We start from the raw sequence: 25783 nt of genomic DNA, 5'->3' as shown, positions 1-25783 counted from the left end.
CCAAGAAACCAAAACAAAAAGAAACTACAGGGCATGGTGATAATAAACAAGAAACTGATGATGAATATACAAGCTATGCACATAAAAAAATAATAATAATAATAATAACAATAATAATAATAATAATAATAATAAAATTAAAAAAAATTAAACCATAGAATAAAGACCAAGCAAATAAAGAACACTCAAAGCATAGCATGCATATCAAAGAAATCAAGCAAAAGTGTACCTCAATAATGCCTAAAACAAGGGCAGGAGGCTTACATAAGAAAGGATAGGTTAGTTCACAAACATAAGTAATGATATCATACAAAGCAGGGATCACCCAACATATACAACTCAAATCAAAGGTCAAAGATAACAAAACTAACATCAAAAGAGAATGATTTACATAAAATGCAAATGGGGTAGAACTAGGCAGCAAATAGGCACCTACAAAATAAATTCAACGAAAATAGGTTAAAGAGGATCATGCTACAAGGGTCTGCTTTATCTAACATCTATAAGATATATAATGCACAAATCAAAATCCAAGGAAGGCCAAAAGTGTACCAATTAGGAATGATTTAACTACACAAATAAAAGGTGCAATAATAAGCTAGCAAGCTAGTGTATGAAAGGCAGACTTATTCAATGAGGCAAAAGGTAAGATAAAAAAACAAAGAAAAAATTATATGGCATAAAAAAAATGTATAGAACACATTTCAAAAGCCTAGGGAGCCCAAACATACACCATATAGTATAGATTTCATAAAACATATCACAACTCGTAAAATAGGGTAGCATTAGAAAACATGCAAAGATTGAATTATTTAATAAGGTTAAAGATGAGATAAAAATAAGAGTAAAAAATCTATATCATATACAAGATGTCTAGAACATATTTCAAAATCTCAAAGAACCCAAACAAAATTCATCAAACATCTCACATCTCAAAAACAAGGTTGTACAACAAACATGCAAAGATTGAATTATTCAACAAGCATAAAAAAGGATTTTTTTTAATAGGGTCAAAGCTCCCTAAGTCAATTAATATGTATAGAACATAGACCAAGCTTAAAAACAATTAAAAATGAAAGAGTTAGGACCAATTTTCAAAAATACTTCAGCATACGAAAATAGAGCAATAGATAAACACTTGAGAAAAATGAATTCTTTAACAAGCTTTCAAAAGAATTTTTCAATAATATATATTTGGCATTCAAGATGTCTAAAACACATTTCAAGTCCTAAAAATAATTTAAAATAAGTCAAAAAGTTCAGATATGCAAAAACATTTTGGGAGTCCAAAATAGGGCAACAAGAAACTGAAACTTAGCAATCAAGATATATGGGCTTTGACACAAACCCAAATTATTTTTCATAGACAATTCGACATTCCAACCCTTTAATGACCATGGAAAAAGGCTCATAAGGGCTAGAAATAACCCCATTAATTTCGAATTTGCAAGGGTAGTTCATGTCTCCGAAATCAAGAAAAATTGAAAATCATGTGTTTAAGAAATGAGTGATGTTGGCTAAGGCTTGGGGCCATAGATCAACTATAGGGCTCCCACTCCTTCATAACCCTAAAATAAAAATATGGAATTAGGTTTACATGAGACATGGAAGGCCTAATTAACACTCTGATTTGAAAAAAATGGTTGAAATGAACATGAAAGCATCCATAGAAAGGTATACTCCCATGTGAATTCAAGTCATGTTTGCCAAGACAAATGACAACCATTAATAATCATAAATTAATCATAATATCAAGCCCTTAATGATCATGAAAAGGTACTCACAAGGACAGAAAAATGATTCTCTAAAATTAGTTTAGAAAATCCTTTTAAAATTGTAAAAGAATAAGAGCAACTATCCATATTTTCAAGAATAATGGTAAGACTAAAGTCCAAGGTAAGGGACTTGACCTTTGGCCACGAGATTGACCATAAAAAAAAGCTTGAAACTTAGTAAAAAAAAATATCTTAAAGACAAGATTTTACAATCATTTATTAAGAAGAGACCAAGGAAGGCAAAAAAAAAAAAGGCTTCATGGAGCATTTCCTACAAAAATTATTTTGACAAAACCTCAAATACATGTGGTTCCCAATTTTCATTTCAAAATCAACCAAAATACTTTCAAAAATCATCAAAATAAAGGGAAAATTGAGATCCTAAGACTAACCAAAAGAAGGAACATCAAAGATCATAAACCGATATAAGCTCAATATCATATTTTAACTCAATGGGCTTCCATAAAAAATAAATAAATAAATAAAAACCACTAAGAAATAAGCAAAACCCAACCAAGCAAGGCTTGAAAAATGATTTAGACAAATGATCAAATATCTTGCAAACACCTAAAATGACAAAAATAAAGCATAGTAGCTTAGAACTAAAAAATGAAAAGAAAATACCCAAAATCAACAATGTGGTTGTGCAATGTTCACAACTCATACAATCATCATCTCGAGAATCAATAAATAGATGAAAACAAATTGAAAATAATCTTAAGAAAATGAAATCAAGAAGAACTTACCAAAAATCTCCTCTCAAGTGAAACATTGACTTCTTGTAAGCATCAAACTTGTTATCCAAGCAAGCCTTCTTCATATCTCCCAAACTCTCCCTTCTTCTTCTTCTCTCTCAAAATTTGGGCGGAGTTTCCCCTAAAAAAAAATAGAGAATTATTGAAAATGGGCCTCAAAACCCATATTTAGAGGCCAATGGAGGGTCATCTCCACCTAGGCCTAAAGTCTTCTTCCAAACTCTCCCAAACTAAAGCCCAACCAAGGAGACCCAAAGCCCTAGGTTTAAGCCCAAAAAACTCTCCTAAAACCAACCTAAGACCCCAAAAAAAATTGATAAAAAAGCTAGGCAAGAAAAGGGGCATCGAAAATGGACAAAAAAAAAAGGCTAAAGAGCCCATTTCACACAGATAAAGATCTATCTAAGCTCCAAACATTCTGAAACATTGGGGACTCCTACGACGCCACTAAAGTTATACTATAGATCCAAAACTCCCTCCAAAAGATATCCGAAAAGTGTCTCAAAAATCAATGCCAAAGCCAAGTACAAGAATAACTAAGTAAAAGAGGGATCTTACGTGTACTATAGGAAGGCACAAAGTGAGAATCACTAAGTATGATCATAGCATGTACCATGAGGATAAAATGGAGGGTTTACATTCATTTATCTTTATCATTATTATTTTCACTTACCCCTACTCTTATTCAAAATAAGAAAGATATTTGATAAAATTTCAAACTAATAGGATCAAGTGTATTTAGTCAAATTCGGAGGGGATTTGAATGAAATTAACTCTTTCTTTCAATTTAAAAAATTAAAACTGATAAAAAGAAAAGAGAAAATTGGTTATTGTTTATACATAAATACTTTATTTAAAATTCGAGAGTTTGCCAAATTTTGATTTATAGCACTTTCTAAGAGAAACATCCATGTATATAATAACTACCTTTTTTCTTAGAAATTGAAAATTTCTCATTTAAAGCTTGTTTGTTAATCATTTTCAAAAATATTTTTTTATTTTCAACAACAAAAAAATAGAAAAACATGCTTGATAACTAGAAAATAGAAAATGCAAGATGGTTTCTGAAAACATATTTTAATTGTTTTTAGTTGTTTTCAATTATTTTTCGAAGATTGTTTTATGAAATAATGGAAGAAATTAGAAGAATAATTTAAAAGAAAGCACTAAATATAAATTTATTTTCAAATAAGTATTTGAAAACATAAAAAGCAAGTTAGAAAACATTTTATATTCCCAAATGGACTTTTGTTCTAAAAAGCATTAGAGAACTGTTTTGAAAACTGTTTTCAAAAACTATTTTCTGAAAATATTTTTTTTAATATGAATTTTAAGGACTATACTTGAACCTTTTTTTCCCTCCATAAGCTGAATGTTTCTTTTATTTTTTAAACAAAAAGAAAATTTTAGCTTATGGAGGGGAAAAAGTTCGCAAATAGTTCTTAAAATTTACATTCAAAAAACATTCTCAAAAAAATAGTTTTTGAAAATAATTTTAAAAATGGTTCACTAATGTTTTTTAAAATAAAAAAGTCTATTTGGAAACATGTAATGCTCGTAAAGTATTTTTATATTTTCAAATATTTCATAAAAATAACAGTTATTTAAAATATTTTCTTAAAAACATTTTCAAAGTATTTTTATAATATTTCTTAAAAATAATTATATTTTAAAAACAACCCAAGAAATAAAATAAAAACAATCGAAAACAATAGAAATGCATTTATAAAAAACCTCCTCTTTTCATAACAATAATAAAATTAAGAAAACAAAAAAGGTGTGAAGGAAAAGAAGGGTCCCCTTCTAGAAGACTTGTACATATTTAAGCATATGTGATTTGCCATGTGAAGCCTATATTTACAGTTCCGACCAAATCATTAATTATGTTATAAACCCTAAATTTGTCAAACCTTGACCTAATATCCTAAATCCACCAAACCAGCATGAAAAGTCAGCATTCTTAGATGATATTCAAATTAAATATAATTAACTTTTAAATAATTATATTATAATTTTTTAATTCGACCAGTCAACTTGACTAACTTCTTATATGAGTAACTCAAATCAATCTAATTATACTCCACTCAAATTTCGAATCCTCCAAATATATAGTTTAATTTGGACCGTTTAATTAAAAAACAAATAAAAAAAATTAAATTATAATAAAAAGATCAAGATATGAAATGATAGGATCATTTTTCAAAATACAAAACAATAAAACATCATTAAAATGTTTTATGAAAAAAATACAAAAAAAAAAAAAAAAAAAAAAAAGATAATGTAAATAATTACTAGGAAGTCCTTTTCAATATGCCTAGCTGGTTATTGAGTTACATTAGTGATGAGTCATGATTGTGCCAATATAAGACAAAGACCAAACCCTATTCTATTGTGGAACGAGTCTTTGTGGGTCAATTCTCTCAAGCCTTTTTGAAACCTCCTCTCTTTTTCAATATTGTTCATATATGGATGTGCCTTGAAGCTTTGTCATTTTCATTTGAGGCTTTTGAGTGTTTGGGTTCTTGGAATGTGGGCATCAGAAATAGTATCAATCATACTCAAAGACTCATCTACAATCCACCAGACATCAACCCCATACTTCAATTATTCCACTAGGATTAACAGTGTATGCTACTTTGTTCTTTACCCAGTAATGCAATTTTTCAAAATGATAGCAACTGGGTTCCTAGGATGCCATTTCCAAACAAGACAGCCAAATTTTACAACACTTGAATTTTCTCTCCTAATTTCCATTTAAACAAACAGGGTCTGGGTTGTTGGTATCACTGTCTTTCCCCAGTACATTCAATTCAAATTACACTAGAAGATTGTGTATTTTCAGGGTTTGGGTTGGGCATTTGTCTGATAAGAACAGGAGGGCAAACCAAAGATTAAAATTGTTGAAATTCAAGTTCATAAAGGAATGTATCAAAACCAAAAGATGAAAGGTGTTTCTATGAAGAAATAGCAATCCAAATACATGCATTGTTTCCACATGATCCTGCAATAATGGTTATTGTGTTACAGTCCTTTGCAATTGCAACCAATTTCAGGCCACATCACTACAAACAGAGCAACCGTTCAATATATAACTGAGAAGATCAGTTCACATATGCACACACACTCACTAGTCCTGTGTTCCATTAAGGAATAAAATGAGAAGAAAAAATGAACTTCAAAGAGCTTGAGAAGGGTCTTCAAATCTTTCAACAGTATGCATTGGCAAATGAACAAAATCTTTTCATACAAAGAAGATGAGAGGAAAAACTCAAACCCTGTGTGACCAGTAATCTAAATCTTACTTTCTATTCCTCCAAGCTGATACCGAAAAGAGTGGTCTGTCTTGACAGCAAATCACTGCACAGCCATTCTCTTCCTTGATCCTATAACCATCACAACCATAACCTTGCAGCAACCTCTTTGCCTGCAACATGCAGTAGTAGCTGAGAGGCATGCTCTGGAACCCAGCTGAATCAAGCCTTTGAATCCACTTCTCAAGTTTTTCATGTCTCTCCTTCCTCTCGACTCCCTCACATGCTATAATGTTCTTAATTTCCTCCCCAAAAAGCATCTTCTCCACCTTCAATCTCTCTATAGATGTTCTTGGTAGAGTAGATTCCAAACAATCAAACAATGCTGCATAGAAGTACAAGGATTCTAATAGCCTCTCCATCAGAGTAGATCCATTATGGTTTGAATCTTGCTCTGTTATGACCATGAGCTTTGGTGTCAAACCCCACAATGCATTAAGAAAGCCATCCATTTTTGGCGAACCTGTGAAAGATGGTGGTGATGATGAAGCTGAGTCAGGACTAAGGCTATATCGATTAACCACATCATTCTCAAGCAATTCACCTAATGTGGTTTGGTTCAATTGCAGGACTCTTTGCAATTGAACCCCATTTGAATTTTTTGATGCTAGTGGGGATTTTTTCCTAAGGAATTCATCATCATAGGCCAAAAAGGAATGCAATTGGAGAACTGAGCTGATTGCTAGAGCTTCCCCAGTCTTAACTCGCAGCTTCTCAAAATCAAGATTCTCTAATTTGCTAACAATGGGATTGAACTGAAATGGAATATCCAATTTCTCTGCTTCCTCGGTTAATCTGTGAGCCATTTGCTCTAAGACCTCTTTCTGAGGATGAATCCCTGTGATTCTCAAATGGGGTGGGCCTTCGGGGCGAGCACTCAAGGCCTGAAGAAGTGCAATCCATTGTGCAGGTTCAGCCGAATTGAGATCAATTATATGAACCATCTTTTCCCCTTCCATAGCTTCAATAATAGTGTGGTTAGTGATCACATATGCCATCTTCAAGAATGGAAACAACTCAAAAAATAGTTTCCGAACAAGAATATCCTCAGAAGGAAAAGATATTCTGGTGGAGTTGAGGGCCTTGTGGAGACCAGACCATGTCTTGAGTATCCGATCAGCAAGTGCCTCCGTGAAGTAAGCAGCAATGCGCTGCATGGTATCACCATCAGCAGAGGCAAGTTGGGAGATTTGCTCCAGGGCAATATTCACATTTTCCAGGCTACCAGAAGCAACATGGTTTGCACAAGTGAGTAGCAAATGGATCAAACACAGGCCCCGCTCCTCGGATTTTAGCTCTCTAAGCCATGGATATGGTGATCCCAAGCTGGGTGAAGGTGACATCATGGAGAACAATTGGAGAGGCGAAGAAGTAACAGACGAAGATCTTTCATCCATTGGTGCCATTAACACAAATGGAGAGATGGTAATTGCAACAGATGAGATAAAAATTGGACTCAACAAACCAAAGGAATGGATCTCAAATTCCCCCAACCAAGAACCAAACCAGAATTGAATGAAATCACATCACAAAACGAGAAAAATGTGCATTTCTTCACAGCAACTACCCAAGAATGATCAAATTCAGAGCAGTTTGCGGACCAAAACAGACCCTGGTATAACAAGAACTACGCAGTGAAGAGTACAACAGGCTGAACAAGAAGCAGAGGGTTTTGGGGTTTTGATTCAGCAACAGCCAGAGCCCAAATTCGACAAAATTATGAAAGATGCAAGCATCACAACACAAACTCAAATGGGTTCCACAGATTTCATGAACTCAGATCAGATTAACACTGAAAATAACATGAAGGCATGCATGAAAAAACAGAGAACGGTACCAGAGGCAGAAGAGGTGGGAAACCAAAGCAAGAGCCACCAATCCCTTTGTGGGTTTTTTAATCGATCAACAACCCATGAAAAGCCCCATGAAAAATAGGGGAAGCGATGCTTGAATCGGAGTGCAGAGCTGCTGTGGCTTGGTATATGGGAGGATGTGTGTCAGTTCGTGGATGTGGTGCAGAGGAAGAGAGAGAAGGTGAAAACGGTAGAGTTAAAAGGCGAGGGGTGTTCAAGAGGAGGGTACGTTGAGAAGAAGGGTGAAGGTGGCTTTTGTCGTTATTGCAGTGGTGTCCTGCCCCTCCAGTGGAATATGGAATTTGTGAGAAGGCGAGTCTTCCAGTTTCTCTCTCGCTTTGTCTCTTTCTCTCTCTGGTCCTATCTCTTCTTTTTGTCTTTTTTTTTTCTATTCTCCTTTTATGGGGACTTTAAAAATAAAAAGAATTCACCTTGAAATTTGTCTCATACTTGTATTTTTCCTCTCACTCTGCACCCTCAACTCATTTTAGTCTTTTGTCAATTTCCATTTGAAGCAACTTTTCTATTTTTGCTCTTTTGTCCATGCCCACTTCAACTCACTTCTCTATTAGAAAATTTTATGATACAAAAATTAGTTTCATATCTCTTTTCTTACCCTATCAAATCCCTAATATTTCATCCCGACTTCAAAATTTTCATTAAATATCTCTCCTTATTGAAGTTAAATTGATTGAGCTAAAACCCCATGAAGGTAAATGAAATTAAAGGTCGACCAATTCACCTTACCCAATTCAAATCCAACCCAATGCTTTGAACAAATTTGGACAATCATTTTTTATACTCAAGTTGAATTTAGGTTAGGATTTTTCAACCCGAACTCAATTTAAGTTTGACTCAAATAATATTCGAACAACCCAATCTAACCCCAAAATATTTCTATAATATTTATAATGTATATTATCTTATGATATGATATTCATTCTCGTTTTTTAAAATATATATATACATATATAAATTTGTATTTTTTTTATTATTATCTTGAAATTTTATCCTATTAACTATTTAAATCTCCGTATACTTACGTTAAAAAGTGTAGGAAAACTTCATATTGTCTTTTTGAAATGCCCAAGAGCCAAAACAAAGTTGTTTCACCATCAATTATTTGCTTTAAATCATGAATGGAACCATGCTCTAAAATCGAAAACTACTCTATTTCACATCACATAGATCTTTTGCCTTCTTTGGCAATGAACTTTTCTTCCCAAGTTCTTTGGATCTTTCTTTTCACAAATAAAAGTAAAAGTGAGACAACTAGAACTCTCTTTTTTTTTTCTTATATTTTATTGGGGTGATTTATGAGTAGTTTCTAATAGATCCAACTCTCATGAACTTCTCCCCCTTGATCTCTTATTTAGTTGGATCGATCAGCCCAACTTGGGCTTCCACCCAACTCCAACAAAAAGTGTTTTAAAAAAATATTATAGATGGATTTTGAATTATATAACTCGATCAACCTGAACTCAACCCGACAAACCCAAATCTAACTTGAACAATTCGAGTTTAAATGAAATTTGAATTAGGTTTAGAGTAAGTACCTTGAGTTAGAGTTTAGGTTGAATTAAGCTTTGATTATTTCTTAATTCAGATTGAGTTTGAATTAGTTATCAACCTAACCAACTAACCCAAATTTCAATCTTAAATGAAATTGATCATTTATTTTTATTTGATCTTATTTATCTATATCATGACTCGTGTATTTATAACTTCATCCAATTATCTAAATTTTATAATGCATTCTCAATGTTAAAAATTACAAATTTAGTGATACATAATTGACATCCTAAAATTTTTGTTTTTCTTTCTTCTATTATAGAAATTCATTTGAATAATTACCTTTGGAGGAGCTATATTAGCATACTTGGATGGGGATAAAAGAAGGAAAGAACTTAACTCAGCCAAGGATGAACATGACTTCAAATTTTGTATTTTAGTGGGAAGTTATATAGAAGAGATATTTTTAGGTATATTTAAAATGAAAAGGTTAAGACATTGGAAAGTGAAATAGACTTCCATCCATGGTTTGCTTGAAAAAGAAGTATTTCCCTGGAAACTGCAAACCGCCTCTCACTGTCAAAGCCTTGACAAAAGAGGAGAGAGAGAGAGAGAGAGAGAGAGAGAGAGATATCCCCATCCAAAAAAGCTGCCTTTTTCTGCCCTTTTTTTTTTTTCCTTAAATTTTATGACTCAAAGAGCCAAGAGGTTGTTGATTTTAGATAGTTGTTTTTGTCTTGACTTGTAGAGTGGATGGTGGGGGAATCATAGGGATAGCTGGCCAAAAACTTCATGATTCCTATTTCCCTACTTCACTCCAAACATGCCCTAACAAAGCCAAACAAATGCCTCTCAGAGTTTTGTTTGGTAGTGGGGAAAGTGAGGGAATTGCAATAAATCTCACAAAATCCTTCCAAAACCCTTGCTTTGTTTTCTTTTCATATGCAAACACCTTCCACTTGGCTTTATCCTCATGCATTAATACAAAATGACAAGGAAGTTAAGCTACCTTCCAAAACTGCCTCCCACCTTTATCATGCTCCTCCCCCCATTCTTGTGACTTTGTTAAAACCCCTCCTCTTCTTTTCCCATTGTATTTTCCTTCTAATAAATTTACTATTTACCATTTTCTTATTACTCTTCTATTTATCTCATCATTTGACCTACAAAAAATTAGTTCATATTTAATGCATTGTCATGAGAGATTGGATTATCTTGTCTTATAATTAAGAAGTGATTGATATAATATCACTTGTATAGAAGAATCAATATTTCTTGTAGCATTGGACTTTAATTTCCATTAGACTAAATTTTTTTATTACACGGTAATAAACAAAAACAAGAAAAAAATATTAAGGAAAATGATTTACTTTCTCTGTATATAGCTAATAAAAATATGTATAAAAAACGGTTAATAGAGAAATGCAATCCAAAGGAAAAGTAAAAAGAAAAAAAAATGAAAATTAAAAAATATGGCAATTTTTTAAAGAAGAGTCAATGTAATAAGAATTATTTTAAAATATCCAATTTTTATATAATAAAAAAAAAAAGGTGTAAGAAAGTTTATTGAATTTAATTTTTTTTTTCCCACTTTTTTCATCCATCCTTTCTCTCTATTTTTCATTTTACATCATTTCACTCAAACCTTCTACGATCCAAATCAAGTCTTAATATTTTCAAATAATGTTATCAAGGGTTTTTTTTTTCTTTTTTGTCTTTAAATTTAAAACTAAAAAAAAAAATTCTCATGGCCATTGACAAATAAGCTTTTTAATATCTTGTGCATATTTCAGTTGGGTCCAAAAGCCAATATCAAGTCTGCCTTTCTTTTTGTTCTTTAATTTAATTTTTATGATAAATCAATGACATTAAAAAAATCTTTTTAAAAATTAGCATCCTCCCATAAATAAGAAGTAAATTAAAACCAAATTCTTTGAGGTTTTGAGATAATTGTACTATCTTAATTTATTCAATTTTTTTTCATTATGTAAACAAACATTAAATTATATAAAACTTAATGTGTAGTAATCATTAATAAATTTAATAATTTTTAAAAATAATTTAAAACTCAAAATTGAGTAAATTAATACCTAAAAATGACTATATTGGTTTCTTCATTGCATGTGACATCATTATATTAATTTTATCATTTTTTGTCTTTATTTTTTCTAAATTAACTCTTTACAATGTAATAAAAAACAAAAAAAAATTAAGAATTTGTTTGACAATGGTTTTTTGAAAAAAAATTAAGTATTTGACAAAATTTAGGAAACGCTTTCAAAAATCTAAAAAATCACTTTTAACATTGAAGAATCACTTGTAGTGTTTTTTAGAAAAACATTTGATAGGTGATTTTCCTAAAAACAATTCTAAAGAAAACACTTCAAGTAAAAAAAAATATTGTCAAACGCACGGTAAATTTTTGGATAAAACTATATATTGAATAGGCATTGAATGAGAAAAATTTTAGTACTTTGAATTTTAAATTCAATTCCAAGAGAATGAAACATGTAAAATCTTATTTGATTTTAAGTTCTTATTGATATAAGAAATGATGAAAAAATAATGATTAAAATTTTATATGATATATGTCATATTATAAGATATACTATTATAAAAAATAACATTTCTATTTTTATGATATTTATTATAAAAAAATATCCAAAGGAAATATAGGGTTTATAATTGAAAGTTTTATCCAAATGCTAAGATAACAATAAAAAGCTAATTATAACATTTTCAACCCTTCAAAATAAAGCATATTGGAAGTTCTCACAAGTTGATTACGTTTGGTGAACATAATATCCTTATTTTTATCATCGATCGAGCATAGAATTAAAATGTCGGACATATCATTTTAAAGTCAACTTTGGAAGGGGGAAAAACACCTAAAGACGAATGAGTGTAGAAAAAGATAAGACCATCAAAATGGTGTGGCGTGTTTGGATTCTTCTAATGTTTGTTTTGTGAGCTTCAAGTTTCATGTAACTTGAAAATAGTGTCATGTACATAATCCTCCTTCCTTTCAGTTGAGATGACACTATATCATACCTACTTGTTTCCTACATCCTAGCTGATTTTTAACAACTTGAGCTAATGGCTTTTCCTTTATCACAAATCAAAAATCAACAGCACCTGTTCCACCAAACAGGGCCTAAGTGCCAAGGAAACACCTAAATCCATCACACAAAACTCAAAGCTGCATATGAATTCAAGTTTTCCATGACAGAGAAAGGAATAAAATTTTAAGTCAAAGGAAGCCTATACTGGGCCATCAGCTTAAATTGGACAAACCCCCTTATTGTAAAATTAAATTTGCAACTTGTACAGCATCTAATTTTACATTAACAACAGACAGAAAAAAACCCTCACCTTGGCCTTTTCCAAAATTAAATTTGTGTTCTACATGTGATGATCAGGGTAACAGTGAGAAAATAAATCATCATGAATATTATTCAAAGTCGCAAATGATTGGCTGCCACATTTGTCCAAGAACCTATGATACTGACTGAGCATCACCTGTAAAAATTGAAAACATAGAGAGAAGTTAAAGACCCAAAGCTTCAATATAGGACAACATTTTTTCTCACAACTATTAGTAATAGATCAACAAAACAAAAGCTCACCTGTATTACAACTTTCTCTAAGCTGAGCAAGTGCTACAGATATCTTAGCACCAATGGCTGCATTATTCTTGACAAGTGCAATATCTAGGGCAGTTAAGATAATATATCCAATTGTTCACAACAGAGTCAATGTAAAAGGGAAGTAGGGAATATGTAAAAAAGTGCAAGTCTTATACTAATACAGACTGTTTTTCAGTCTTTAAAGTTCATTATGCTTAGACTCGACTAATTCACCAGCATATGCTATGGTTTCCGTGCAAAAAACTTGAGCATAGAAGGGAAAGGATACTTGAAGCCAGTGAGGCTCCTCCAGTTAGTTCACTCACTCTTGCAAGCAAAAAAGGCGTTTCAGCATTGCCTATTATATTCTTATCCCTGATGATCCAATGTGAATTTGTAGAAGATAATAAAATATTACAAAACAATTTGATATAAACACTTCAAATGCTTATTGAGGAAAAGAGAGATTGAAAAAAAAAACACTTACCTGGCTTCTTTAAGGGCTAGTTGTATTGCTGACTCAATTAAGCTTCCAGAAGCCGCATGTTCTTTTGGAATTGGAACCGCAATCAAAATACCTGTCCCAAGCTTGAGTTTGATGTTTGCATCTGAAATTAACAATAGCAACAAAGACAAGAACCATAAATTACATCAGTTTTTAAAAACAATAAATGTATGAAATATAAATGAGTTAATTCTGACACTTACCTATTAGTTGAGCACAGTCCTCTGGCGTATCTACACGACAATGCACCTAGGTTTTCAGGTCATAAACCAAATATAAAAATGTTCAGTCACATACAGTCATATTTGGAACGAATTTGTTATGCCATTGACTTGCATGCAAGTCATATTGCTATCAGGACTAATATGCTTGTTTTTCAGTTTGAGACATCATCATGACTATTGCACCAAAATAGTTCAGTAGCATATATTCTCTTTTCAAGAGGTTTTGCCATTCAAATGTCAGACACTAGGACGTCACCATTTTGAGGTAGACCATGTCATCTACCAGCAGCAAAAGAGTGATTAAAATAGTAAAAACAGGAATAATAACTAAGAAACCATTTACTACAAACATCTTTTTGTTAATGAGTAATCAGCTTTTGGGACAAAACAATGCCAAAGCAATATTAACTTGCTGAAGCAACAGTAAGTTCGACTCTAACATATAACAGTATGCTGAGACAGAGTCCAACATTAATACCTTGCTGCCACTTTTTTCTGTGAAAAATGCTGGAAATTCATTAGTCTTATAAGCAGCAACACATACTCCTTGAGTTTCCTGTATTGATGATCATAAAAGCTAATAATTGATAATAGTAATATGAAGTTAAGTGTTACTTCTCATGATGTTTGGAGGCAAAAGGATAAATACCAAATACTCCAGGGTTCTGGGAATATCCAATATTGATTTTACCCCAGCCGAGATAACTGCCACTGGAGTTCTTCCAAGCTCAGTAAGATCAGAAGATATGTCCATTGCTGCAAAAGAAAATATCAAAATCAAGCATACCTGACATATTAATGCATGGGCTTGTTAATTCCAATAATCACTTCAGAGAGCTTCAAATGTTTTCAGTTCTTTTTGCTTAGAAACCCAATTAGTAACTCGAAGGATGTGTTTCAACAGCAATGAAAGAAACAACTAATAAGAAACAGATTTTTTTTCTTTTTTTTATGACAATAGCATGGCTCCATTCAACCTAGCTACTAATAAGGTTTATTCATATTCGCAACTTGGGTGGTTAATTCATATCTGCCTCCAGTGTGGAAACCAAATTCCTTGAGTGGAACAGTCTTTCCCCTCTTTTACCAAAGGTACCAAGACAGTTTAGTAAGTGCTATCTTGTTGAGTAGCAGCAGTTATCAGAAAGAATGATGGTTTCACTGCTCTCCATAAAAACAATCAATTCTTTTGGTTACAACATACCATTTCAACTCCCAGGCCAGAAATCCATTAGATGGTCCATAGCCCAAAAAATGTACAATTTGGATTACATGGTAATTGAGTAGGAGCTAATGCTGTTTTAGCTAAAAATGGCTGTTATTTAAGAAATACTTAGATGGCAGGATAAGATAAATTTTAGGTGTCCATTTATAGCAAGCTTCAAAAGTGCATATGAATTTCTAGCCAAGAAAAGGCAGAGCCCATCACAAACACCAACTCATTTCTAGCTTCAGGATATACAAATGGGTTGCACTTACTATTCTCTCCATGTCTATGTACTCCTCCAATTCCTCCAGTAACAAAGACAGGTATGCCAACCTGTAAGAATTTTTTGCTTAATAACTATGAGAGAAATATATAACAAATTATTAAGGTTACAGAAAATGCCAACATGTATCTAGTAACTGTGAGAAAGCTAAGATCAGAGTTGTCACCATTGAAGCAAAAAACATGGTTGCAGAAACAGTAGTTGCACCATTCCCTCTGGTAGCCACCTAAGAACATAAATCAGCATATAGAACACAATCAAGGAAAATGAAAAGCAATAGATGGCAATTTTAGCCTAATTGAGAAGCTTCATATTAAAAAGAAATGCACTAATGTTTACTTGTAAACCAGTCATTTGGCAATGCAATCCCATGTTACAAAAAAGTTATTATCATTTACTTCACTGACATGAGCCTTCCACTAAAAATATGCCAGATATTATACTGACACAAACTTCATAAATGGGAAATACTTTGAGAAATCAAAGTGGCAGCCTGCAAGACAACTGAAGAGTGGAGGACCAGACTCCCATCAGAATGAAACATATACCAATAAAAATTGTTCACATGAGTCAATACGAGTCAATTTTCAAACCAAATGCTAGTTATGGACTCATTGAAATCTTAGGCTAGGCATTTTTGGAGATTGAAAGGTGATTAAAAACTGTCTTTGTTGGGAGGTTCTCTTGTATTCTTAGTTTGATAACGTTTTTGAAGTTGAAAGGGTATGGCATTTGGGGCCAGTTTGCTTAAGGGGAGAAGATTGCAGTTGGATTGGTGGAGGCTAGATGTTGGCTGCTTTAGAGAAGGGAGTTTGTGTAGGTGAAGTTTGGGTGAGAGTATTAGGGTTACCGGTGCATCTATGGGGAAAAGATTTTTTTTACGAGGCTTAGCGATGCTGACAGAGACTTTGTGGCAGTGGATGAGGAGAAGACGGAGAGGCGTCACATGAAATGGGCAAGAATCCTCCTCAAATCTAGTGGGAGGAACATGTCAGGCAAGTTGCTTGCTGTGGACAGGGAAGTTGTCTTTGCTGTCCAATTATGGTGGGAAGTTCCACTATGTTTGACAATGGTGATCTCTATGGAGAGTTGCAGAGATTTAATGGTTAGGGATGAATGGGTGGGAAGTGCATGCATGGTAAGGAGAGTGAAATCGGACAAAGAGATGCTGATGAAGACCCGCATGGGTTGGGTTGAGAGCTACGTTTCACAGTACACGTAATGGCGAAGGTAGCTTTTCTGGAATAGACAGCAGCATGGTTGTGGAGCCTTTAGGGCTTCCTTGTATGACATTAGGCCTCACATCTTCTAAAGACAAGGAGGTAGGCAGACGGTGCTCTTGCATGTCCTTATTGGGCCATCCCAAAGCAACAATATTAAGCTCTTTTGGAGGGAGCTATGGTGAGCTGGATAAGACTAGGCCATTCCCTGTGAGATCCAGTTCAAAGGTTCCATACCCTTTAGAGGGCCAACCCAATGGTCTTTTTTCCAAACCTAGCAAAGGAGGCAATGGGTAAGAAGGCCCGAGAAGACCTTCAATGCTCTCCTATCAGTGAAGCATTTACCAGCTTTCTGGCGACCTTTGTCGACCCTTCCTGAAGACGACATCTCAGGGTTCAACAATGTGGGTTTCAAGAGTCAATGACACCCTCTTAGCAAAAGCAATGGGTTTGAAGGTAGATATCATCTTCCCCTTATCCCCCTTCAATTTCTCCAATTGGGTCGCCTGTTGTTGACAGTGGGCCAGTGAATCAGCGCCAAGGAGATGGCATTGGATGGGAGATTAAGTCTCAGTCAAAGGCAGGGCATTCCTTTGGGTCTTTAGGATCTGAAATTGGGTCACTAAGGATGATGCCTCAAGATGGCAGTTTGTTGGATTTCTCAGGAAATCCAGCAAAGGGTCCAAGGTCAGGGTTGAGGAGATGGAGCCCTCTAAGGCCATAGAGTCTAGCTGCTATTCAGTGAGGAAGGGGCTTTCTTCTGACAGCCTATTTAGTAAGCTGACCAATTTCAGTAGCTTTATGGGGATGCTAATTACAGGTTTTGAAAAGGAGATTAGCTCCTTTTTAAGGAAAATGAAGGCAAGAAAAGGGCATGGTGTTAAGGCCTCAAGGGCAAAGAAGAAACCTTTCTCATCATCCCATTTTGAGAGGGAAATCCAAAAACTAGACTGCTCGGTAATTGCAAAAGTTCTCCTTTAACAGTCAGGAGAGGAGCAGTGGGAATACAACTCTCATTCCATGAGGTTGCTTTTTCCCTGTCAGATTGGTAGGGAGAATTTGGCTGCAAATTTGCTCAAAGGGCAGATCGTGTTTTTTTCAGGTTTTAAGGTGCTTCAATTGGTCTACACTTGGGGTGTTTCCTAGTTTTGGGAGTACCTGCTAAGGGTTGTCCAACTTTATGGGGTGTAGGGTTTGGTTTTGTTTGGGTGGTTGGTATTTTCCATCATATTCTCTTTCTTGCTTGCCTTTTGGCAATATTTGTTTACTTCGTGTGTACTTTGATGTGTCATTTTCCAACTGTTTTTTATATATTCTCTTAGTTTACCTATCAAAAAAAAAAATTGTCTCCATGGAATGCTCCTCTTCAACCTATTTGCAATTCTCCTTTAATTAAATTTCCTTTTTGGATAAATCAAACATAATTATACTTTAATTAGATTATCTACATATTAAGCTCATTTTTTTATTTAGTTGGAAGAAAACTTGTCCTTTATGCGGGGGAGAGCCATGTGAAATACGATTAAATTCTTAGGTATCATGGTTTCTTCCATTACATATTATGTTCATCTGTGCTATAAGACCACATCATAAGCAGCAGTGTCAGACACCAGACAACATGGTTCTAGTTATGAGATATGTGTTCAACACATTTACCATCAAATATTTAAAAAGAGGCTGATAATATACTCCTATTTCACCTATAAGCTTGCTCAGACTTGTCAATTCCTATAGAAATTCCAACATCTCCTAGAACATCATATAAATAGCAAACCTTCCAGTTCTATCAATGTAAACATCTAAAGCAAGGAACAAAACAGGAAATGCACAAAAATATAATATTGAGATAGACTATATGAACATGAAAGCTTGTTTTAAGTGCCACTCACAATATGTGCAATATCTCTGCGAGCTGCCTTTTGAGCCTTGGTTCCCAGACTAGCAAGCCTCTCCAGTTGTTCGATACTCAAACCTACACAAAGAAATTGTTTGGAGACATAAGAGAGTAGATAACTGATTTGAGAACAGAACAGGCCAAACAATTAGACAATAAACAACTTTATATCAACTATAATTTCCAGCAGAATGATGCTGAAAGCTAAAGAACACTGGAATCAGAATGTTAATATCACTCAGATTTGACCAGAAGTCAACAAAATTGTTCCCTCACATCCCAATAAATGAGAGACAGGGTGCAGGGCGAGAGAGAAAAAAAGAGACAGAGAGAGAGAGAGAGATCAAATGATAATATGATAATAAGCAAACTTAGCACACCACTTTTTGATTGAAAGGAAGGCAACATAAACAGAAACTTAGTATAATGACTAGGTGAAAATCCTAACCGTTGAAATGTATTAATCCTGGCAGTTGAATATCTTATTTATATAAAAAACTTATAAACAATACTGTGGTAGGCTAGTAGCACTCTATGGGACACAGTAGACCCTCCTATTATCGGGTATATTTGTGAGCAGATTCCAAAAACTTTGAACATTGCCAGTTACTCAAAACCTGAGACAGGTTCCCATTTTCAATAGTTTAAATATATTATGTTGTATTACATATTAATGGATGAGTTACACCAGTATCAAATACTGTAAGAATAGGAAACCATTAGTATCTAATTCATAAAATTCTCATGTAAGTATTATTTAAGCATGCCAATCTGTGAATTATCTCTCTTAAATAAAACATATATCAATGATGTATTGACATTACACATCAACCATGTCTAACATGTAGACCACACTTGCATTATGAAAAGCAAAAAAGTAATATTTTCGAAATTCTCAAAGGGTCAGAATGGCCAACACATGTTAAGGGTATTGAGGAGTGACATCTCACACATTGGCACAATTCCCCTTTAATATATATATATATACTAAAAAATTCAACACAACACTTTGACAATTCAACTTAATAAAATATGACATTTAAATATTTAGATTATCATAAAATCCACAATTTTAAATTTTTAAGTATAATTTCAATTTCAACTTTCAACAAGCATATACACTTGTACATATTACAGTATTTATATGTTTGTGTATGATTTTCAAAATTCTAACTTTCGAAGCTAATCATTCCCATCGCCAAAGGTAAAGAATGAAAAAAACAAACAAAAATAAATAAGCTAATCTATTTTTTTTTTTTTTTTTGAGAGGAAACGACAAAGGAATATATTGATAAAAAGGAAGTACAATAGAAGGATGAGGAATCCTCCCACCAAAGAAAAACAAGACTACAAGTAATCAAATATAAGAAAATACAAAGAAAGAACAAGCAAACACTCTAGTTACACACCGCTAACCAATCAAGTTGTAACACGTTAAGAGGTATCCCCTTAAAACTAAAGTGTTGGCTAACAGATTGAAGAGAGTGGTTGGTAAGGTGATCTCTAATTCTCAGAATGCCTTTGTGAGGGGAAGACAAATTCTTGACGCTTCTCTAATTGCAAATGAAGTGATAGACTCATGGCAAAAACGAAAAGAAAAGGGTTTTATCTGCAAACTGGATATAGAAAAAGCGTATGACAGTATCAATTGGAAGTTTCTATTGAAGGTGTTGCAGAAAATGGGCTTTGGGTCTAAGTGGGTGGGGTGGATGTGGAGTTGCCTATCTTCAGCTAAATTCTCAGTGATGGTTAATGGAGTGCCTGCAGGTTTCTTCCCCAGCTCCAAAGGTCTTAGACAAGGAGATCCCTTGTCTCCTTATCTCTTTGTTATGGGAATGGAAGTGTTAGATGTTCTTATTAGGAGAGCTGTGGAGGGGGGCTTCTTATCAGGGTGCAACATAAGGGGCGGTAGTGAACATCCCTTGCATATCTCCCACTTGTTCTTTGCTGATGATACCATCATATTCTGTGAGGCCAGAAAGGACCATTTGACTCATTTAAGTTGGATTTTATTTTGGTTTGAAGCGGCATCAGGGCTAAAGATTAACCTAGCAAAGAGTGAGATCATTCCAATGGGAGAGGTGGTGGAGATGGAGGAGTTGGCTGTTGAGCTAGGGTGTAGGGTGGGGTCTTTACCTTCTCAGTACTTGGGTCTACCCTTAGGGGTTCTCAATAGGGCGCCTTATATGTGGGAGGGGGTGGAAGAGAGAGTCAGGAGAAGACTAGCTCTTTGGAAAAGGCAATATATATCTAAAGGGGGAAGAGTCACTTTAATAAAAAGCACTTTGGCTAGCATGCCTATCTACCAAATGTCTATCTTCAGAATGCCTAAGATGGTTGCTAGAAGACTTGAGAAAGTGCAAAGGGACTTCTTGTGGTGAGGAGGAAATATGGAGGGGAAAACTCACTTGGTTAATTGGGAGGTGGTATGTACAGATAAGGCTAAAGGTGGGCTAGGCATTAGAAAGCTAACCTTGTTGAACAAAGCATTACTTGGCAAATGGATATGGAGGTATGCTTGTGACAAAGATAATCTTTGGAAAAAAGTGATCAAGGCGAAGTATGGGCAGGAGGATTTTGGGTGGAGGCCAAAGAAGGCTATGGGGGCGGTGGGAGTAGGGGTTTGGAAGGAGATTTGGAAAGAATCAGAATGGTGCTGGAATAATATGATTTTCAAAGTAGGGAAGGGCAACACAATAAGATTTTGGACAGATGTGTGGTGTTCAGAGACAGCGTTGTCCCATTGTTTTCCTCATCTCTTTGCTATGGCGGTTCAAAGGAACTCAACGGTTGAGGAAATGTGGGATCAAAATTCGGGTCAAGGAAATTGGAACCTAAACTTTTTGAGGGATTTCAATGTTGGGAATTGGGGTTGGTTGGGGATTTTCTTCAGACTTTGAGGGGTCACAAACCCTCTGGGGAAGAAGATTCAGTCCTATGGAGAAAAAGAAGAAGGGGGCAATTCAGGGTAAAGGAAGCGTATAACTTGCTAGCGAGATCTGATGATACAGGCTTTCCTTCAAGAAGCATTTGGGTGACAAGGGTGCCAACTAAAGTTTGTTTTTTTGCATGGGAGGCGACGTGGGGGAGAGTGCTGACTTTGGATAGACTTCAAAGAAGAGGATTACAACTTCCAAATCGCTGCTTTCTATGTGGTTGTGAGGAAGAAAGTGTAAATCATATACTCTTTCACTGTACAGTGGTTAGGGTTCTATGGGATATAGTGTTTGGTTTAGTTGACGTGAAATGGGTTTTCCCAGAAACTGTAAAGGAAGTATTAGTTAGTTGGAGGGGTTCGTTTGTGGGAAAGAAAAGGAAAAAGACTTGGGATGCCATTCCGTTGTGTATTTTTTGGACGGTGTGGAAGGAAAGGAATAGATTAGTCTTTAGGGGAGGGGTGTTGAACGTTCAGAAGTTAAAGAATTTTTTTGTTTGTAATTTGTGGAGTTGGGCCAAACTGTATGTAGGTGAGGAGGCGTTCTCCCTTATAGGATTCCTTGAGTGGATGGCTTCCCCTTAAAGGGAGGTGTTTCTGTTTTTGTTGTTTTTGAGGCTTAGCTGCCTTGTATACCCCCTGTATACTTAGTGGTGCCTTGCCTTTTGAATGAATATATTTTACTTATCAAAAAAAAAAAAAAAACCTTAGAACAAAAAGCCCAAAGAGAAGCAAGAAAACGAATAGAATCCCAAAGATACTCTGAATTCCTTGCTTTATCCTCAAAAATCCTTGCATTTCTTTCCCGCCACACCACCCACATTAACGCGATGCACGCGTCTTGCCATAAAACAATCCCTCTCTTAGAAGATCCAAAACCATTTAAGCTAATCTATTAAGTAAAGTTTTTAATCATCATAACATTCAAGGTCGGCACCCAAATCCTTCTGAATAACATCTTCCCGATAATCATTATAACAATAAATTTAATTAAGTTCCAAAATTTCATGTACATCTTTGACAACAACTGTGTAGCGTTTGATGGAGGATTCTTTTACCTTTCCCATTCCCTTTTATCAACAAATTTTGAACCTTAAAGTACATTATAAACTATTAATCACCTTTCTCAAAGAATTGAACCATAAGCTTTTAATAACTATCCATAAGATTGATTCTTTATTTCCTTACACCACAAATAAGAGCAGACACAATTTTGGAGAGAACTTATTTTCTTTTTTCATTTTTTGGGTAGGCAAAGTAGAATAAATATATTAATATAAGTGTTGCACAGAAGCATGACCCATATACACATGAAGTATACAAACAACACATAAACCAACAAGAAAGAAACAAACCAATAACAATCACTAGTTAACTAATCTTAATACTATCAACAAAATCCAACAAAAAAGTAGCTAGCCAGATCCCCTCTATGTTTAAAGGAACAATGTCTTTAGAAACATGTCTTCCACCACCAAACAGAACCTCTCCGCACCAGAAAAAAAATGTAGACTCACCTAAGTGATTCAAATTAGACATAATGAAATCAGCCTCCCTATTGGCTCCAAAAAGGCACCTTGCCAGCAAAGAAAAGCATCTCCAAGCAAACAAAGAAGGAACCATAGCACCAAACAAAGAGAAGACGATGGACAATAAACCAGATATCCAATTGCAATACATGAGAATGTGATCAGCAAATCATGGATCTTCCTAGTGAAGAAAACAACACCAATTTTCCAAACTCCAACCTCTCCTCGTTAGTTGGTCAATGATCAAAATCTTCTCCCATGTTGCTATGAACTTTGGAAGACACCTTAGGGTTCCAAATCAGCTTTGCAAGGAATGTACATAACCCACTTGAAGTCCAAGAATAATAGTAGGATCCAATACAAAAAAGGACTCCCAATTGGCAATTTTCCAGATCAATTTGTCTTCTAGCTCTACAAATAGAAAACGAGCTCAAAAATGAAAGGGCTCCACCTAATACAACTCTTGATCCCTAAAATTTCTCCTAAACCTAGTTGTCGTAATAATGTGAAACCTAAGCCTCTTTATGAACTGTATGATCAAATAATCATGGGAACTATCCTTTAGAGATCCTTCACCATACCAAGGGTCATGCTAAAACTTGACTGCACATCCATTACAAATAGGAAAACTTGTCCTCGAGAAAAAATCCACCCCATCTTTCCTAATGGCTTTCCATAAGCAAGGACCATAGTTTGCTCTACCCTTTCTAGAGCACCAAACCCCTCAACTTCCTCAAACTTCCCCATAATCACCTTTGTCCAAGAATTATTCCACTCCTGAGCATACCTTGAAAGTCATTTGTCCAATAGTGCCTCATTAAGAGGACCAAGACTCCTAATGCCCAATCCCCTAGTAGTAGCTTGGAAAGAATTATTTTCATTCAGTATTGCTGTAGTCTCTTTTCAAATTGGCATTTATACTTTTCTTTAATGGCAGCAAGCCTTGAGAAAAATGCTAGCTCCAACATTACATAATTGGTTTTAGCAGGAGATAATCTAAGACATTATGAAAAAATCAGACAACTGATACAAAACCAGTTAAAAAAAATGCATGAGTTTTTTGTACAAAACATTTTACTCTGATGAACTACCACAGAGCCATTTGCTTCTAAGATAGTAAAAAATAAATGTTAGATGTTCCATTCTTAACATAAATCAATGAATATTTAGAATAGACAATATAACTGTTATGATTTGTGACTAAAATTGGATCTCAACAATTCTATCCCAAACTGAGTTATAAGCTGAGTTGAGTTTATCCATTAAGACTAAGTAGAAATTCCGAGAAAAGAATAAAAAGGTTTAGCTTCAACATAGGATTATTATTATTAAGATTTATTTTGAGAAAAGATTATTTATGACTTAAACAACATAAAGCATCCTTGGAAGCATAGATATATGGATACAAATAGAAAGAAACAGCGTAGAAAAAACACCTATGCATGGAATGCCATCTAAAATAGCAACTGTTGCAGGAACTGCTCCATTTGTCCTCACAATGGCCTCCACCTCCTTTGCAGTTTCCAAATTTCGTGGGTAGGGCATTCCTGAATACAAGTCAAAAAGTAATATGCCATAAAAATTCAGTAAAGCTTAGGATATGGAGTTTTCACATGTATCCATAGGTAATGATGTGTTTCAGTATGCTACATACATTTAATTGTTTATAAGAACTAAAATAAATTATTCACATAATAATGCAACACCTCAGAATTAATTATACCATGATCAAAATGACAACTATGTTAATTATGCCATACCCAAGATAAAATCCTTTACACAGTCTGCTAGACTCCTTTCAAAATGCTAGGTAAAGCAAAACAGAGTCATCAAAGATGCATGTGTAGGACACCAAAGTTAGCTCCGATTTATTGCAGTTATGACATGATCCGAATGAAAATTTGAACTCACCCAGTGTGGTAGTAAAAAAAATAAGGACTTTAGTGTTTCTATAAATACCCAAGAACAACTCTTGATTCGATTGGATATAGTTCCTGCAAAAGTTTCCAAAGAAAATTTTTCACTTCAAACTTTCACATGAAGCTAAACTTTCCACCCTTTCTGATTAGTGTATGAAAGATCTCCCTCCACATTTGAAACAAATTTGTTCTCAAGAAAAATTTCCTCAGATGTGTTTTCGGTAAAGATACAATATGAGCATACCATGGGAAATTATAGTAGACTCAAGAGCAACAACTGCACGCCCACATGACAAAGCATTGGAAACTTCCGGAGATATCTTCACCGGTGTTCCAGTTGCACCATCACTGTCACACTATAAGAAAAAAAACCATCTTCAATCATTTGCAGTTCTAAAAAAAAAATAGCATTTTCACAATTACAAGATATTGAAGAGATATTGGGTATTCGTGCATTACAGAGAACCAAAATTTGCTTAAACTTAACTTTAATGCCAACGTTACTACAAAATTCTTGAATTTCATTTACACCTAAATTATCCCAAAATATTACAAATTAATCCCAAATTAATCCAAATTACAGTGGGCTGCCAAAGAAGATTTACAAAAGGAGGATCTAAACACAATTTGGGTGATTATTTGGAATCCATGCTTGTCCCAATTGACAAACTATTGATTTTTTTTATTTTTTAAAATCTTCAATTACTTGGCTGAAAACTTCAACATCCTGACCCAATTTTCATCCAAGCTAATTAATAAAGAATAGCAGACATGTTCAAAATAGGTCTAATTCTCCAAAGTACAGCTATTTCTTTTTTCTTTTTTTCCTTTTTCTCAAAATTGGTATTCAGTCCAATATTGGGTCCAACCCAAGTCCAATTTCACAAAATTTTTCCAAAACTTGAGCGAATTGAATTCTAGACGAGTCTGCATTTCTTATATTACACCCAAACACAATCTTAGATTTTCTTGATGTTCTCGCTATATTTTCATGGCAAGGAAAATAGAGGCAAAAGAAGAAGAATTACGGAGTGCGAGACGGTGGGCTTCAGATGTCGATTGATATTTGATAGCCTTGAGAGAGCCGAAGACACCATCCCTCTCGTTTTCTCTGGTCAGCAAAACCTTAACGGTTGAGAGTGTCGAGAATGAACGTAGACCCTAAAGTTTCAAATATCCGAGGTTTTTCCACCAAAGCCCTGTTTGGGTACGAACATAAATGCTAAAGAAAGAAA

The 25783-nt window shown here is 34.4% G+C and overlaps 2 protein-coding genes and 1 long non-coding RNA gene across 3 annotated transcripts; all 3 read right to left on the bottom strand.

Moving 5' to 3' along the window:
* Window positions 1-224: 224 nt before the first annotated feature.
* LOC132253901 (uncharacterized) lies at window positions 225-2663 on the bottom strand. Its single transcript, XR_009465799.1, has 2 exons — window positions 2522-2663; window positions 225-432 (listed from the first exon to the last, which is right to left on the bottom strand). It is a non-coding gene; the product is annotated as an uncharacterized LOC132253901 (long non-coding RNA).
* A 2793-nt stretch (window positions 2664-5456) lies between these two features.
* LOC100253019 (scarecrow-like protein 3) lies at window positions 5457-8064 on the bottom strand. The gene has a single exon (XM_002266875.5). It carries the CDS (start codon window positions 7245-7247, stop codon window positions 5829-5831), a length of 1419 nt encoding a protein of 472 aa, XP_002266911.3. The 5' UTR covers window positions 7248-8064; the 3' UTR covers window positions 5457-5828.
* A 4416-nt stretch (window positions 8065-12480) lies between these two features.
* LOC100247897 (pseudouridine-5'-phosphate glycosidase) lies at window positions 12481-25783 on the bottom strand. Its single transcript, XM_002266918.5, has 13 exons — window positions 25577-25783; window positions 24793-24904; window positions 24066-24176; window positions 18161-18243; window positions 15218-15277; window positions 15041-15101; window positions 14211-14317; window positions 14040-14117; window positions 13541-13586; window positions 13320-13440; window positions 13122-13207; window positions 12833-12916; window positions 12481-12725 (listed from the first exon to the last, which is right to left on the bottom strand). Exons 1-13 carry the CDS (start codon window positions 25643-25645, stop codon window positions 12703-12705), a joined length of 1041 nt encoding a protein of 346 aa, XP_002266954.1. The 5' UTR covers window positions 25646-25783; the 3' UTR covers window positions 12481-12702.

This window comes from Vitis vinifera, chromosome 6 (assembly GCF_030704535.1).
Source record: "Vitis vinifera cultivar Pinot Noir 40024 chromosome 6, ASM3070453v1".
Classification (NCBI taxonomy): domain Eukaryota; kingdom Viridiplantae; phylum Streptophyta; class Magnoliopsida; order Vitales; family Vitaceae; genus Vitis; species Vitis vinifera.
Note: the sequence above shows the minus strand (reverse complement) of the source record. Positions and strands in the feature narration are given on the sequence as shown.

Coding starts and splice junctions, on each gene's coding strand:
- LOC100253019 (XM_002266875.5), bottom strand. CDS start 7,247: ATGGCACCAATGGATGAAAGATCTTCGTCTGTTACTTCTTCGCCTCTC.
- LOC100247897 (XM_002266918.5), bottom strand. CDS start 25,645: ATGGTGTCTTCGGCTCTCTCAAGGCTATCAAATATCAATCGACATCTG. Junction 13,587..14,039: donor CAGAAAAAAGTGGCAGCAAG/GTATTAATGTTG, acceptor CTGAAAACCTAG/GTGCATTGTCGTGTAGATAC. Junction 13,208..13,319: donor CTAGCCCTTAAAGAAGCCAG/GTAAGTGTTTTT, acceptor TTGGATCATCAG/GGATAAGAATATAATAGGCA.